Source organism: Equus caballus, chromosome 22, assembly GCF_041296265.1.
Source record: "Equus caballus isolate H_3958 breed thoroughbred chromosome 22, TB-T2T, whole genome shotgun sequence".
Lineage (NCBI taxonomy): Eukaryota > Metazoa > Chordata > Mammalia > Perissodactyla > Equidae > Equus > Equus caballus.
In genome coordinates, this window is record NC_091705.1 from 27267255 (window position 1) to 27278942 (window position 11688).

Genomic DNA, 11688 nt, shown 5'->3' on the forward strand with positions numbered 1-11688 from the left:
GAAACCACGCCCCAGCCCCAGCTCTCCAGGTTCCTACTTAGCAAGGGACAGGAAAAGGAAGAGGGCTGAGGAGCAGACAGAAGATTCTAGGACGACAGACTAAAGCAAGCAGAAGCATCCTGGCCTCCTCCACCCTCAAATGCACCCTTGCAGGCAGGACTGTTGCCAGCCCACCAGGCGGAGTAGCCTGGCACCAGGATGAGGATCCAGAGCTCAGGTCAAGCTGCCACGCTCAGGCCTTCTTGCCTCTTAGGCCTCACCTGAAGGTTCACCCTGTCTTCTAAGGCCCAGGAGTAATAAGAACTGTGGAATTTTTATTTCTGAGCCTGTTTCAGAAATCAGTAGTCACTACTGGCAGGGCCTGACTGAACAGCTAGACCTAAGCTAATACTTGGAATTCATACAAGGCAATCCCTGAGACAGGACCCAGACTAGGGCGAGACAGGAGAGGCACCTGGAGTGTAGAATTTAAGGAGATGCGCACTATCAACCTGAAACGCCTCCTTAAATTCTGCACCCTGGGAGCCTCTCTTGCTTTATCCTAGTCCCAGACGTGCCCTCAGCTCCCAGTAACGTCACCTCTTAGTAGTCTCAGTATATCCTTCTGAGAAGTGGGAGGACTAATCCGTGAGTCTCTACCCTGCTGCACATTAGAACCACCTGGGGACCTTTGAAAAAATGCTGATGCCCAGGCCTCACTCCACTCTAATTAAGTCAGAATATTTCTTAAAAGCTTCCAAAAGGGGCCCCATAGAATTTTCTGCAGTGATTAGAATATTCTGTGTCTTGATTGGGATAGTGGTTATACATGGGTATGTACATTATCAAACTCATCAAAATGTATACTTAAAATCTGGACATGTTATTACATGTAAATTATCCCTCAATAAAGTTGATAAATAGCTTTGTTGGTGTTGTTTTTAAGCTCCCTATTTGAGTCTCCTGTGCAGCCAGGGTTGAGAATCACTGGATTCTTTATGATTCCCAAGGCTCCTTCCCCCAAACCCTACAAAGCCTGATCCTGAGATTCGTGGATATAGTAGTTGATTCAAATGCTGGTCTCACAAGAGCCGTGGGAGCAGAGCAGGAAGAGTAGGGGCACCTTCAAGGCCCTCAATTACTCGTCCCTCTTGGTTTTCCCGCCCACCAGGTGGCCCTGCTGCGAGCCCAGCTGGCCTTGGAGAGGAAGCAGAAGCAAGACTACATCGCTCGCTCGGTCCAGACCAGCCGTGAGCTAGCAGGCCTGCACCACAGCCTCTCCCACTCCCTTCTTGCCGTGGCCCAGGCCCCTGAGGCCACTGTCCTGGAGGCCGAGACCCGCAAGCTGGACGAGTCCCTGACTCAAAGTCTGACATCCCCAGGACCAGTCCTGCTATGCCCCAGCCCTGGCCCCAGTGCTACCCAAGCCACCTCCAGGTAGCAGCCTCAAACAGGGCAGGATACAGCCCAGCCTGGGAGCACACAGGCAGACAGCTGGCTTTGGAGTGAGTCGTGGCTCCTCCACACAGCTACAGGTTTGCCAAAAGAAAGGTCTGGCTCTCTTACCCAACCTGGGAGCCCCAGGTCAACCGGCATACCTAGGAAGAGGCAAGGAAACCTACAAGGCTGGAGGAAGGCCCCAACTGACAAGGGAATGAGGCAAATTACACTTGCCTGCTAGCCTACCGAGTCACCCTGCTGAATACCTTGCCCTGGCCAAGGGGCGTCTGCTGCCTCTAGTCTCGAATTTGTTATCCCAGCACTATGCCCTCTCTTTCACCCTCCCCTTCAACAATAAATTCTGGGTCTTTGCATTTGTTCTCTGCTCCTGTCTCCACTTGTGTAGCTGGGCATCTATTAAGGAAGAATTTGCTGAAGATTCCCATCAGGTGGCATGAATTTGTCATCTGCCTGTATTCTGACAGAGAAGAGTTATAGCTGATACAGAAGGCAAAGCCACTGTCCACAGGGAGCTTGAGTCCAATTGACAAGAATAGATGGACACCCATCAGCAAGTCAGAGACAGTTCTGTGTGCTGACTAGAAGTGTTGTAGAAATTCCAGGGACTGAGGAAGAAAGGCATGAACTGGCCCTTGAAGGATGGAGAGGAGTTGGGAGTGGTCACTAAGCATTCTGGTGAGGAGACTGGTCTGCCTGTGGCTGAGTGTGTTGGGGCTGAGGTTGAATGGGTAGGGAGGGAGATTATGGAGGGCCTTGGGATCTAGATTTGAACTCATGCGTAATGAGGAACCATCAAATGTTCTTGACTTAAAACAAGTTCTGGGGCTTCAAAAATGCTGAGTTGACCTTTTGCTAAAATCAGTCTCTAGAGTTTAGAAGCTCCATCTGACCTCATTCCCCTTCTGTTCTGGGTGAATGTCCTTGCGGTGCCCTTTCCTGGGCATATCAGCTGGCACTGACTCTGGTCCCCTGTAGTCCACCCATGTGTAAGGCCAGTAAGGAGGATGGACTATGGCAGAACTTGTCACTTAAGGACTGGCCATGGTGGAGGCAGTCTGGACAAACCCAGTTCACAGACTTGAGACCTATTGTTGGCAACTTCCTCAAAGCCTAAGAGAGAACAGCTTTCTTTTTTAAGATTTTATCTTTCCGGGGCTGGCCTGCGGTTAAGTGCTCACATTCTGCTTCGGCAGCCCGGGGTTCACCAGTTCAGATCCCGGCTGTGGACATGGCACCACTTGGCATGATATGCTGTGGTAGGCATCCCACATACAAAGTAGAGGAAGATGGGCATGGATGTGAGCTCAGGGCCAGCCTTCCTCAGCAAAAAGAGGAGGATTGGCAGCAGATGTTAGCTCAGGGCTAATCGTCCTCAAAAAAAAAAAAAGATTTTATTTTTCCTTTTTCTCCCCAAAGCCCCCCGGTACATAGTTGTATATTTTTAGTTGTGGGTCCTTGCAGTTGTGGCATGTGGAATGTCGCCTCAGCATGGCCTGATGAGCAGTACCATGTCCTCACCCAAGGTCCAAACCGGCGAAACCCTGGGCCCCTGAAGCAGAACACGCGAACTTAACCACTTGGCCACGGGGCCGGCTCCAGAACAGTTTTCTTTAAAGAAGCTGAGCATGACCTTCCTCTAGCCCTCCAACCATAATCTAGAATTCCTCCTCCCTAAACCTGGAGATGGAGCTAAGGCCCAGCTAAGAATGTGGAGGTTTGAGAGCAGCACGCCACTCACCCAGACCTACTTACTAGGCCCCATTATATCCCATCACACCACACAGCGTAGAACTGGGGCTCTTCACAACTTCTGGAGCTTTTTTCCAAAAATCCATGCATGGGACTCAGCAACAGAGGCTTAGTAAAAAGTTACAGTTCAGAACCGCACAGAACTAGACTAGGCCCAGATAGCTATAGTTCATGAACCAAGGCCTCAAGCCCCACATACCTTCTGGGAGTGAGAGAGAAAGCTTCCAGTAGATTCCAGAAAGGCATTTTAGATTTGCCAAGTAAGGTCTTCTTTCAGCAATAAACCGGTCTCTATTTGCTCTTCCCTCCCATCCAAACCTCAAGAGCCCCCCAACCCCAACTCTAGACCTCAGGGTAAGATCTCCCCTCCCCACCAGATATTCAGATCAGGGTTAGCCTTCAGTTCAAGTGTAGATTGTGATCTTACTCTCACACTCTAGCTTGTGGATGATTTTCTGCTCCAACTTTCTAAAGTACACTTTCCTTGACCAATAGTAGGATTGTCTCTATGGAGGGTCCCACCAGAAATTGTGTCAATTGCTCTTCTCATCAGCTCCAAACTCAGAGATACTTGAAGTAGAAAAGGATGAAGGAAAGAGTGTGGGTCTTCCAGTCAGGATCCAATTTTTCCTAAGGGCATCAGGCCCGGGCTTCCTTTCCTTCTTGTCACATGCCACAGGGCATAACTAGAGCAGTGAACCCAGTGGTTGGGAAGTGTCCCTGACCACCTAGTTCTCATGATATACTTGAGGATGGTGTGATTGATTACCAGAACCTGGGGGAAAAGAAGATCAGAGCCGAGCACAGAGGTCTTCTGTCAGGAAACTTTCCCCTCTCTCCAACCTTCTCCTTGTCTGCTTTGATAGAGGCTCGTATAGGCCAAAAAGTCCTGAGAGCAGAATGGGACAAGAGTTGAGTCAGAGTCTGGGCAATGTTCTTGTTCCCAGGGAGTGTGGGGCTGGTGGGTGTGGCACCCAGTTCTCTCAATGAGCCTCCATGCTTTGATGTTGGAGCAACGATCACCACATCGCAACCTCAATACACTTGCCCATTGCTTCCCTACATGGGACCAGCAGCAGCTGGAAGGCGGAAGAGCTGCTTGGCATGAAGTAGAGAAGGAAAAGCCGGTGGTATATGTTGGGGTGAGGGCAACGGGGAGCGTACAATCACAGACTGCAGAGTGAGGGCAAGGTCAACATTTACACCAAAAAGCTGAGGGCTATCTGCTCCAGGCCCAGGGCCTCCACCAGTCATATCATCTGATGAAAGGGCCATTGCAGCCTACACTACATCTGGAGGCTTCGACGACACCAGCAGCATGTGGGTGTTCTTGCCAGGTTGTGGGCATTCTCAGGTGCATTATGTGCATGGAGGTTCCACGGCTCATGTTGTTCTCAGAGCCTGGCAGTGGGGCCTAGTTCATTCTGCAGAGATAGGAAAGGAAATCAGGAAGACATTGGGGCTCACAGCCTGGCACTGCTTTCCATCTTCACCTCCTGCCCCCACCACAGCATAGTGTAGTGCTCATCAATGATTATCCTGTACTCCGAAGACTTCACATTCTCCGAGTTCTCCACTGTATAGCACAGGACTGGCATGTGTGGGTCTCAGAGTCTGGCTGTGGCCTGGGATCAGCTGGAATAGTTCCTCCTTGGCCAGCTGGAATTGAGTTAGATTTTCTAGCATCCGTGCCTATAGAAAAGATCACGGGCCACTTATCACTTCACCGCCAAGTTCTAGCACAGAGAGGAGGTTGGGCCTCCTTGGAGTAGATAAAGAGATCAGGGAGGGGCTGCAGCCTAGGTTCAGGACCTCTGGAGACAGAGTGGTCTCCAACTCCATCAGGAGCTTCAGGGCCCATCTGAAGCGCTGATCAAACCAGGTAGCCACTCTGCTGGTGGAGGCGGGCTATGCAGATGTGGCACGGTAGTGAGCAGCCACAGAGCCTCTGCAGCTCTGGAGTCAGCAGCAGAACTTCCAGAAGTACCCGTGAAGGTGGGGATACCTCACCCAAAGCAACCTCCAGCCTAAGACTTTGCATGCAGGCCTCATCTCAGCCTGTGGGACAGGCCCCTTGTCAAGCAGCTGGTTGGTTTAGTTGTTTGGTCTTAGGACAGATGACACCTTCAGCTGTTCCCTCCCTGCAATACCTCACCTCCTACCTCCTGACCCACTAGCCGCCTACTTGCTCGCAGGGCTGAGGGAGGGAGTAGCTGAGCTCTATGCACACGCTAGGTCCTGAAGAGCAAGGGAATGGTGAGCAGGGGCTGTCAGCCAAGCAATGAGGTTCCTCTACGTGATTCTGGGGCACAGCAGGGAGGGGGTTGCAGGCCCCTGCTCACCACATTTAGATAGTAGGCACTGGCTTAAGAGGAAGGACAAGAATGTGGGCTCTCAAGGCCCTGGGACCCTGGCATTTACTCCCTCTACCCTGCTGAGACGAGGGTTTGCTTAGATCCTGATGGAGGTGAAGATGAGATGTGAGGCTTCAGCTTGTCTGCCCAATCCCAAATAGAGAAACCTTGAGGATGAGATCAGATAGTCTGGTTGCTGCCCCCTGTCCCTAATCCAGCTTTTCATTCATTTGGCACATACTCATTAAACCTGTGTGTCACAAAGCTCCACAATGAGCACCGAAAGGAAGAGCTCATCTTCTCCAGAGGAGACAGAGCCTGGACACAGACAAACACTTGCAGAATGACCCGGATGCCCAGAAGGACTGGCCACTCATGATGAGGCCAGGGAAGGTGTCACAGAACACCTTGGAGGAAGATAGAGCTTGAGAGCCCTTTAAAAGTGTTTGCCAAGCCAATTGGCTACACTGGGTGTGTGGAGTCGAGGGGTGCACCTGCGGGTCCTGGGAGCAATGGCAGGCTCTTGGAGTTGTACCAGCTAGCCCATTCAGGTTAGATCTTCCTGATCAAAGAGCCGAAACATGAGCAACAGGTGATCATCAAGGCAGCCACCAAAACTAAAGCCCACCATTAAGGCTTCATTCCTGTCCCATGGGACAATGCACAAGCCAAGTGGCAGGCTGACTCAGACACCAAGCACCGGGAAAAGTAGGGAGCTATGATCACAGACTCCCCTCGCATCCCACTGCCCTGGGATACTCCATCACTTCTTCAACCCTTCTCACCACACCTCCTTCCAGCACTTCACCTCTCACTTCCACAGACACCTGCTAAGCTCTATAGGTAGCTCTGCTGGAGGCTGAGAGGAGGGATGGGCAACACTTGGTGTACCCTGTGGCCTCTGTGAAGGAGAAGGGGTTGATGCCCAAGGGGGCCCTTCATGGCAGCCCAGTTATATCAGGGACCCCACTAGACAAGTCACATGGTGAGTTCCTGCATATAGGTTTTGTGGACAAGACCACCTTCACCTTGGCATTCGACCCAGGGTCCAGCTGGTGAGGGACGTCTTGGAAATCAAGTGTGATGGGGACAGGAATGAAAAGGGCAAGGGCGCCCCTCTCTGAGAGGAGTGCCATCTATTCCCAGTGCAGGATTGTTAAGCATGAGTCAGAGAGACGCAAGGAAGAGACTTTTGGCCCCTCTCAAGGAAAGAATCTCAGGAAAAGCTTTGTAATGTGGTTAAAAGTAAATTTATATCCAACCCAACTCTTTTTTGGTAGATTTTCTTTTCATTTATTTAAAATGAAACAATTGCAGGCACATGGTCAAAAAATTAAATAGAAAAGAAGGCAGCAGCTCCCCACCCCATTCTTTTCCAACCTCTCTCCAGGGGCAACCAATTTTTAAACTCTATTTTTGTAGAGGGTAACTTTGTTCTTCTAGATAATAATATGTTTAAATGATGCTGTAAGGGGTCCAGTGTCTGGAACAAGATGGCAATGGGTAGCTGCACTGCCCATACCTTTGGGATTCTTGGACTCTGGCTCCAAGCCAGACACCTAGTACATGTCAGTGCCCTTGGGGTGGCAGGTAAATCTGCTCTTGGTTGTAATGAGGGATATTTGCATTTTGTTAGGTCATGTGTGGTTGTGGGCAGCCAAAGGGTAGAATGTAGTAGATACGGGTTTTGGATATCCAGCAACTGAAAACCCCATTGATTGAGGCTATTTGGTTACCTTGAACTACTGTTTCTACCCAAAAAGGTTGGATGAATGCTCCCCCCATTGATGTAATAATCTCCTTCAATGAATTGTTTTTATTTCTTTTTGAGTATCATTATCTACTCAAAGATTTTTATATATTCACTGTGAGTCAACCACGACAATTGCTATTTTTGATGCTCAAATTGTTCCAAATCTGATGTCCAGGTTTTACTTTTACTTTTCTTGTCTGGAACTGGAATCTTTTAGTGAGAAAAAGTATTTAGAAAATGAAATCTGCGTTCCAAGGTTGATTATTGCTACTAGGATGTTACGGCTTTTAAACTGTTCAGATGACAGAGCAGAAAATGTATTTTGAAAATAGTGAATTCAAGGTGGTGATGGTTACACAACAATGTGGATGTTTAATGCCGCTGAACATACACTTTAAAATGGTTAAAATGGTAAATTTTATGTATATTTTACCACAATAAAAAATAACTTAAAAAATGAGTTCATGGGGCTGGCCTGGTGGCACAGTGGTTGAGTTCATGCACTCCACCTCGGCAGCCTGGGGTTCACAGGTTCAATCCCAGGTGTGGACCTACACATCTCTCATCAAGCCATGCTGTGGCAGCATCCCACATACAAAAAATAGAAGAAGATTGGCGCAGATGTTAGCTCAGGGACAATCTTCCTCACCAAAAAAGAACAAAAGATTTCATAATGATATTTCCAGTTTGAATTTAATGCCACAGGGTTTTTACTATACCTGCCTGATTTTGTATTTGGTTCTTAATAATACTAATATAATTAGTTATTTACTTTATTTAGGACATTTATTTTATAGTTTTAAGAAATAATACCAATATTATAAACTTCTGAGTGAAGTTTAAAATTTCTTTGTAGTTCTTTCTGTCTACGGAATATATCCTACAAAGGATATGCAGTGTATTGAGTTCTAAAGGAACTTGAAATAATTCTTTCTCTGGTGGTTACGCTATCAGTTTGATATGCAGGTAGGTCCATTTGATTTGTTTTCATTTGATTTCAACTTTAGAGTTTGCTTCTTTCCCTCTTTCATTTAATTTTATTTTTTGGTAAGGTAAGTATATGTAGGAATCACATGGTGATATGTTTGCTGTTGAGACTAGAATAGAATGTAACCCTCTAATGCCACCAAGAATCCAATGAGAGAAATAAGCTAGGGTTTTATTCAGTAGCAGAGGGATCTCCATCCAAAGTCCACTTGAAGCCCCAGCGCCTCTTTGACACTCCAACGTCCCCTTGACTACCTGTCAGCCTCCTGGGGCCTCCAGTAGTCTGGACAGGCCGAGGACTATCTCAGCTGTAGATAACAACCTTCCCCTCACATTGCAGCTTAAGGATGATCTGTTGCTCATCTTCAAAACTGTGCGTTTTGCTCTTGAACCGATATTTATCATCCCAGTAATGGGACCACCTCATGAGCTGGTCTGTCCCAAAACCAAACAAGGATACCTAAGAGATGGGGTAAGACAGGAGAGGGCCATGGGGTAGGAGAGGTTGGATCCTGGCCTGCCTCCATGCCCACCTACCATTCCTTCAACACTCACTTAACATCTAGTGTGACAGGCTTCCTCTTGGAGCTCAGAGGAGAATGCAGCTCACCTTCTCTAGGGAAGAAAGACTCTGAACACACAGAGTAACCCCAGGGCCCAGAAAAAAAAAAGCATCAACTAGCTTCCCCTCATCATATTGGAGGGAGAGAGAGGATTCCACAGGGAGACAAGAAAAGGGCATTCCAGGCAGAGGGAACAGTGTGTGAGAATGTATGAGGCATGAGGTGATTGTGGTATGCCAAAAAGCCCAATGTGTGAGTCTTGGAGAGAGGAGGGGTGGGGAAGGGTCAGATCATGCAAGGTCTTGAAAGCCAGGCAGAAAACTGAAGCCTTAACCTGAAATCCCTGGGAAAACAGACATTTTTAGTGGCAGAGGAATGAAGGTCTATGAGTTGCAGAAAACGTCTTACCTGATCACAGGTGTGCAAGGCATACAACAGAGCCACGAACCCCAAGGATGGAAACTGATCCTGTTTTCTCAGCCAGTGATCCTGGACGTACTGGAGGAAGGTGAGGCTGATCACGAAGACCTAGGAAAAATGGAGGAGGGTGCTGACCTGAGGTCTGTCCCTCATCCTACTTCTTCCCCTTTTCCTTCCTGGGTCCCTCACCTCGTCTTTGCTCTCTGTACTTCCACCAGGGAACTGCACCATCCGATATCTAAATAGGGATTAGGAGTAGAGGAGTTTGAGAGTCATTTGACATGGCAGCCCCCAAACTTAGTTAGCCCTCGGGGTACCCCAATATCCAGCAAGTGTCTCTCTGAGTCCCCACTGTCATCCCCTACACTGGCCCCCCTCACCACCATACCCAGGGTTTTTTGGCTTCCAGATGACATTCTGTTCCTGCAGTACTTTCATGAACCACTTCAGACCAGATGAATTCAAAGGAAGAAGGAGCAGTTGGGTGCCAGGATCCTGCGTGCTGGCTATCTCGGGGTACATAATGCGTATGGTGGTCGTGTTCCCCACGTCCTTCTCAAAGCCTTGGACAGGGGCCTGGTTCATCCTGGAAAGGAGGGCAGAGTAAACATTTGGGGGAGGAGAAGGATTTGGCTTGACCTTCCTGGTCTCCACCTCCTACCCTGCACCTACCTGAGGACGATGTCATGTTGGTTAATTCTGAAGCCAAGGCCAGAGCCCCTCAGGAACCTTGAGTTTCCAACCACTGCACAGGTCCGGCACCTGGGCCCCACACGGCCCACTGGGTGTTTGGGAGACGTTTTAATTGGCTGCTGCTTCTGATTCTCAAACTCCTCTGACTGGATGCCCTGAAGTTCATAGGAGCATATGAGGGAGGAATTTAGGGGCTTATCCCAGACTCCCACTACCTGTGGAAGAAGATTAGAGCCTGGGGCTGTGAAGGAAGAGATGGCTAGGGCCTGGGGTTGGGAGCAGGGAATAAACAGAGACAAAGATTCTGCACTGACCAACCACAGTATCAGAGCATCAGATGACATGGACTCTTCTGACCTCTGCAGAGGCTCCATGGCCTTTTCAAAGCGTTCATCAAACCAGTCAGACTCTCCAGGTGTGTGGAGGCAAGGGACGCATTCATAGATCTCAGATGAACAGGCACACTTTCTAGAAGATTTTCTGCGGCAGTGGCAAGTACTTGAGAGTGTGCTGGCCTTCTTGCGGAGGTCATCCTGGCTGGACTCCTGGCCCAGGAAGGAGGCCACCAGCCACAGTGTAAGCATAAAGGTAGCTACCAGACCCAACTTCAAGCGTCGAACCCTCATCTCTGGCCCCAACGATGGTGCCCCCGCAAACAGTAGATTGTCTCTGACACCTGGTACTGAGAAGGAGGAGGGGCTGGGGCCAACAGACACTCCCAGCATCCCCGTTCTGGTGGCTTCCATTCCTCCCCCAACCCTTCACACAACATCTCCTCCCAACACCTCACCTCTTGCCTCCCCAGCCACCTGATAACCACTGAAAGGAACTCTGCCAAATCCTGGGCTGGAGGCTGAAAGGACAGGAGAGGTGACACTTATTGTGTTCTGAGGTCCCCCAGAGGAGAGTGACGCCCAGTGAGGTCTTTCAGGCCAGCCCAGTGATATCAGGTACCTCATCACAGAGACCATATTGTGACCTCCTCTACGTAGGCTTGTCCGCAAGGCCCTTCTTTCACTTAGGCATTTAGCCTGGAGCCCAGCTGACAGGGGACGCTTGGAAGTCAAGCATCAAGAGGACAGGAGGGCGAGGAGGGAGCAGCTATGTTCTGGGAGTCTGATGTGGATGAGCAGGAGACAGTGAGGGGAAGGGCCACTTGGCACCTACTGGGTCAGAGAGAATTTATCATATTGATGAAAGTGAATATTTGGTATATTCAAACCTTAAAACTTTTCAAGGGTTGAATTTCTTTTCTTTTTGAGAATTGTTACCAAGGTAAATACATGCAAATTGTTTTTTCAAAAAAACCGCATAGTTCAGAAAGGTTTTTAACAGGGAGCAGCAGTCTCCTGCTCTCCCCCACTCCTCCTTACCCTGAGGCCTCTCCTTCTAACTGTTCTTCTGGCATTTGCTTCCGTATCTCTAAATATTATGCTTATACCACTATATCATGATGTTATATGTAGACTACCTGCTATATATGATCATATCATCATGTTCAGTAACAACCACTTGGTCGCTTTGTAACTTTACATAATGTACCCTAACCTCTATTTCTCATTCTGTCACTTCAAGACAAGGTTTCTCGAAACCCTGTTCTCTAAGATGAGAATATTGTGCCTGTACACTTCTGTTTGTCGAGTATTTTCCCCTTATACTTCCCAACATTGGAATTTTGAACTTTTACATAATCAAGGGTAACATTTACATTCTGTTGTGCCATTAGGTT

The 11688-nt window shown here is 48.7% G+C and overlaps 2 protein-coding genes and 1 non-coding gene across 20 annotated transcripts in view; 2 read left to right on the plus strand and 1 right to left on the minus strand.

The window, feature by feature from the left end:
* CEP250 (centrosomal protein 250) overlaps window positions 1-1793 on the plus strand; it is a 43164-nt gene extending 41371 nt beyond the window's left edge. For all 15 annotated transcript variants that reach the window (XM_070247742.1, XM_023626455.2, XM_023626456.2 and 12 more), the window contains one exon: window positions 1151-1793. In XM_070247742.1, coding sequence (XP_070103843.1) covers window positions 1151-1238 — 88 coding nt within the window. In that variant the 3' untranslated portion in view covers window positions 1239-1793. The remainder of the gene's footprint in view (window positions 1-1150) is intronic.
* On the plus strand, window positions 419-559 carry MIR8964 (microRNA mir-8964). The gene has a single exon (NR_127968.1). It is a non-coding gene; the product is annotated as a microRNA mir-8964 (primary transcript).
* Window positions 1794-8428: 6635 nt separating the features above from the next.
* Window positions 8429-10905, minus strand: LOC102148379 (CMP-N-acetylneuraminate-beta-galactosamide-alpha-2,3-sialyltransferase 1). 4 transcript variants are annotated; one of them, XM_005604598.4, is made up of 7 exons: window positions 10750-10905; window positions 10274-10641; window positions 9939-10114; window positions 9655-9852; window positions 9456-9504; window positions 9255-9374; window positions 8429-8743 (listed from the first exon to the last, which is right to left on the minus strand). In XM_005604598.4, the coding sequence occupies exons 2-7, from the start codon at window positions 10583-10585 to the stop codon at window positions 8588-8590; spliced, it is 1011 nt and encodes a 336-aa protein (XP_005604655.1). In that variant the 5' UTR covers window positions 10586-10641; window positions 10750-10905; the 3' UTR covers window positions 8429-8587. The 4 variants fall into 4 exon arrangements, with proteins under 4 accessions (XP_005604655.1, XP_070104026.1, XP_023481704.1 ...); XM_070247925.1 differs by having other exon boundaries at window positions 10274-10635; window positions 10750-10865; XM_023625936.2 differs by having other exon boundaries at window positions 8430-8743; window positions 9939-10174; window positions 10750-10865.
* Window positions 10906-11688: the final 783 nt, after the last annotated feature.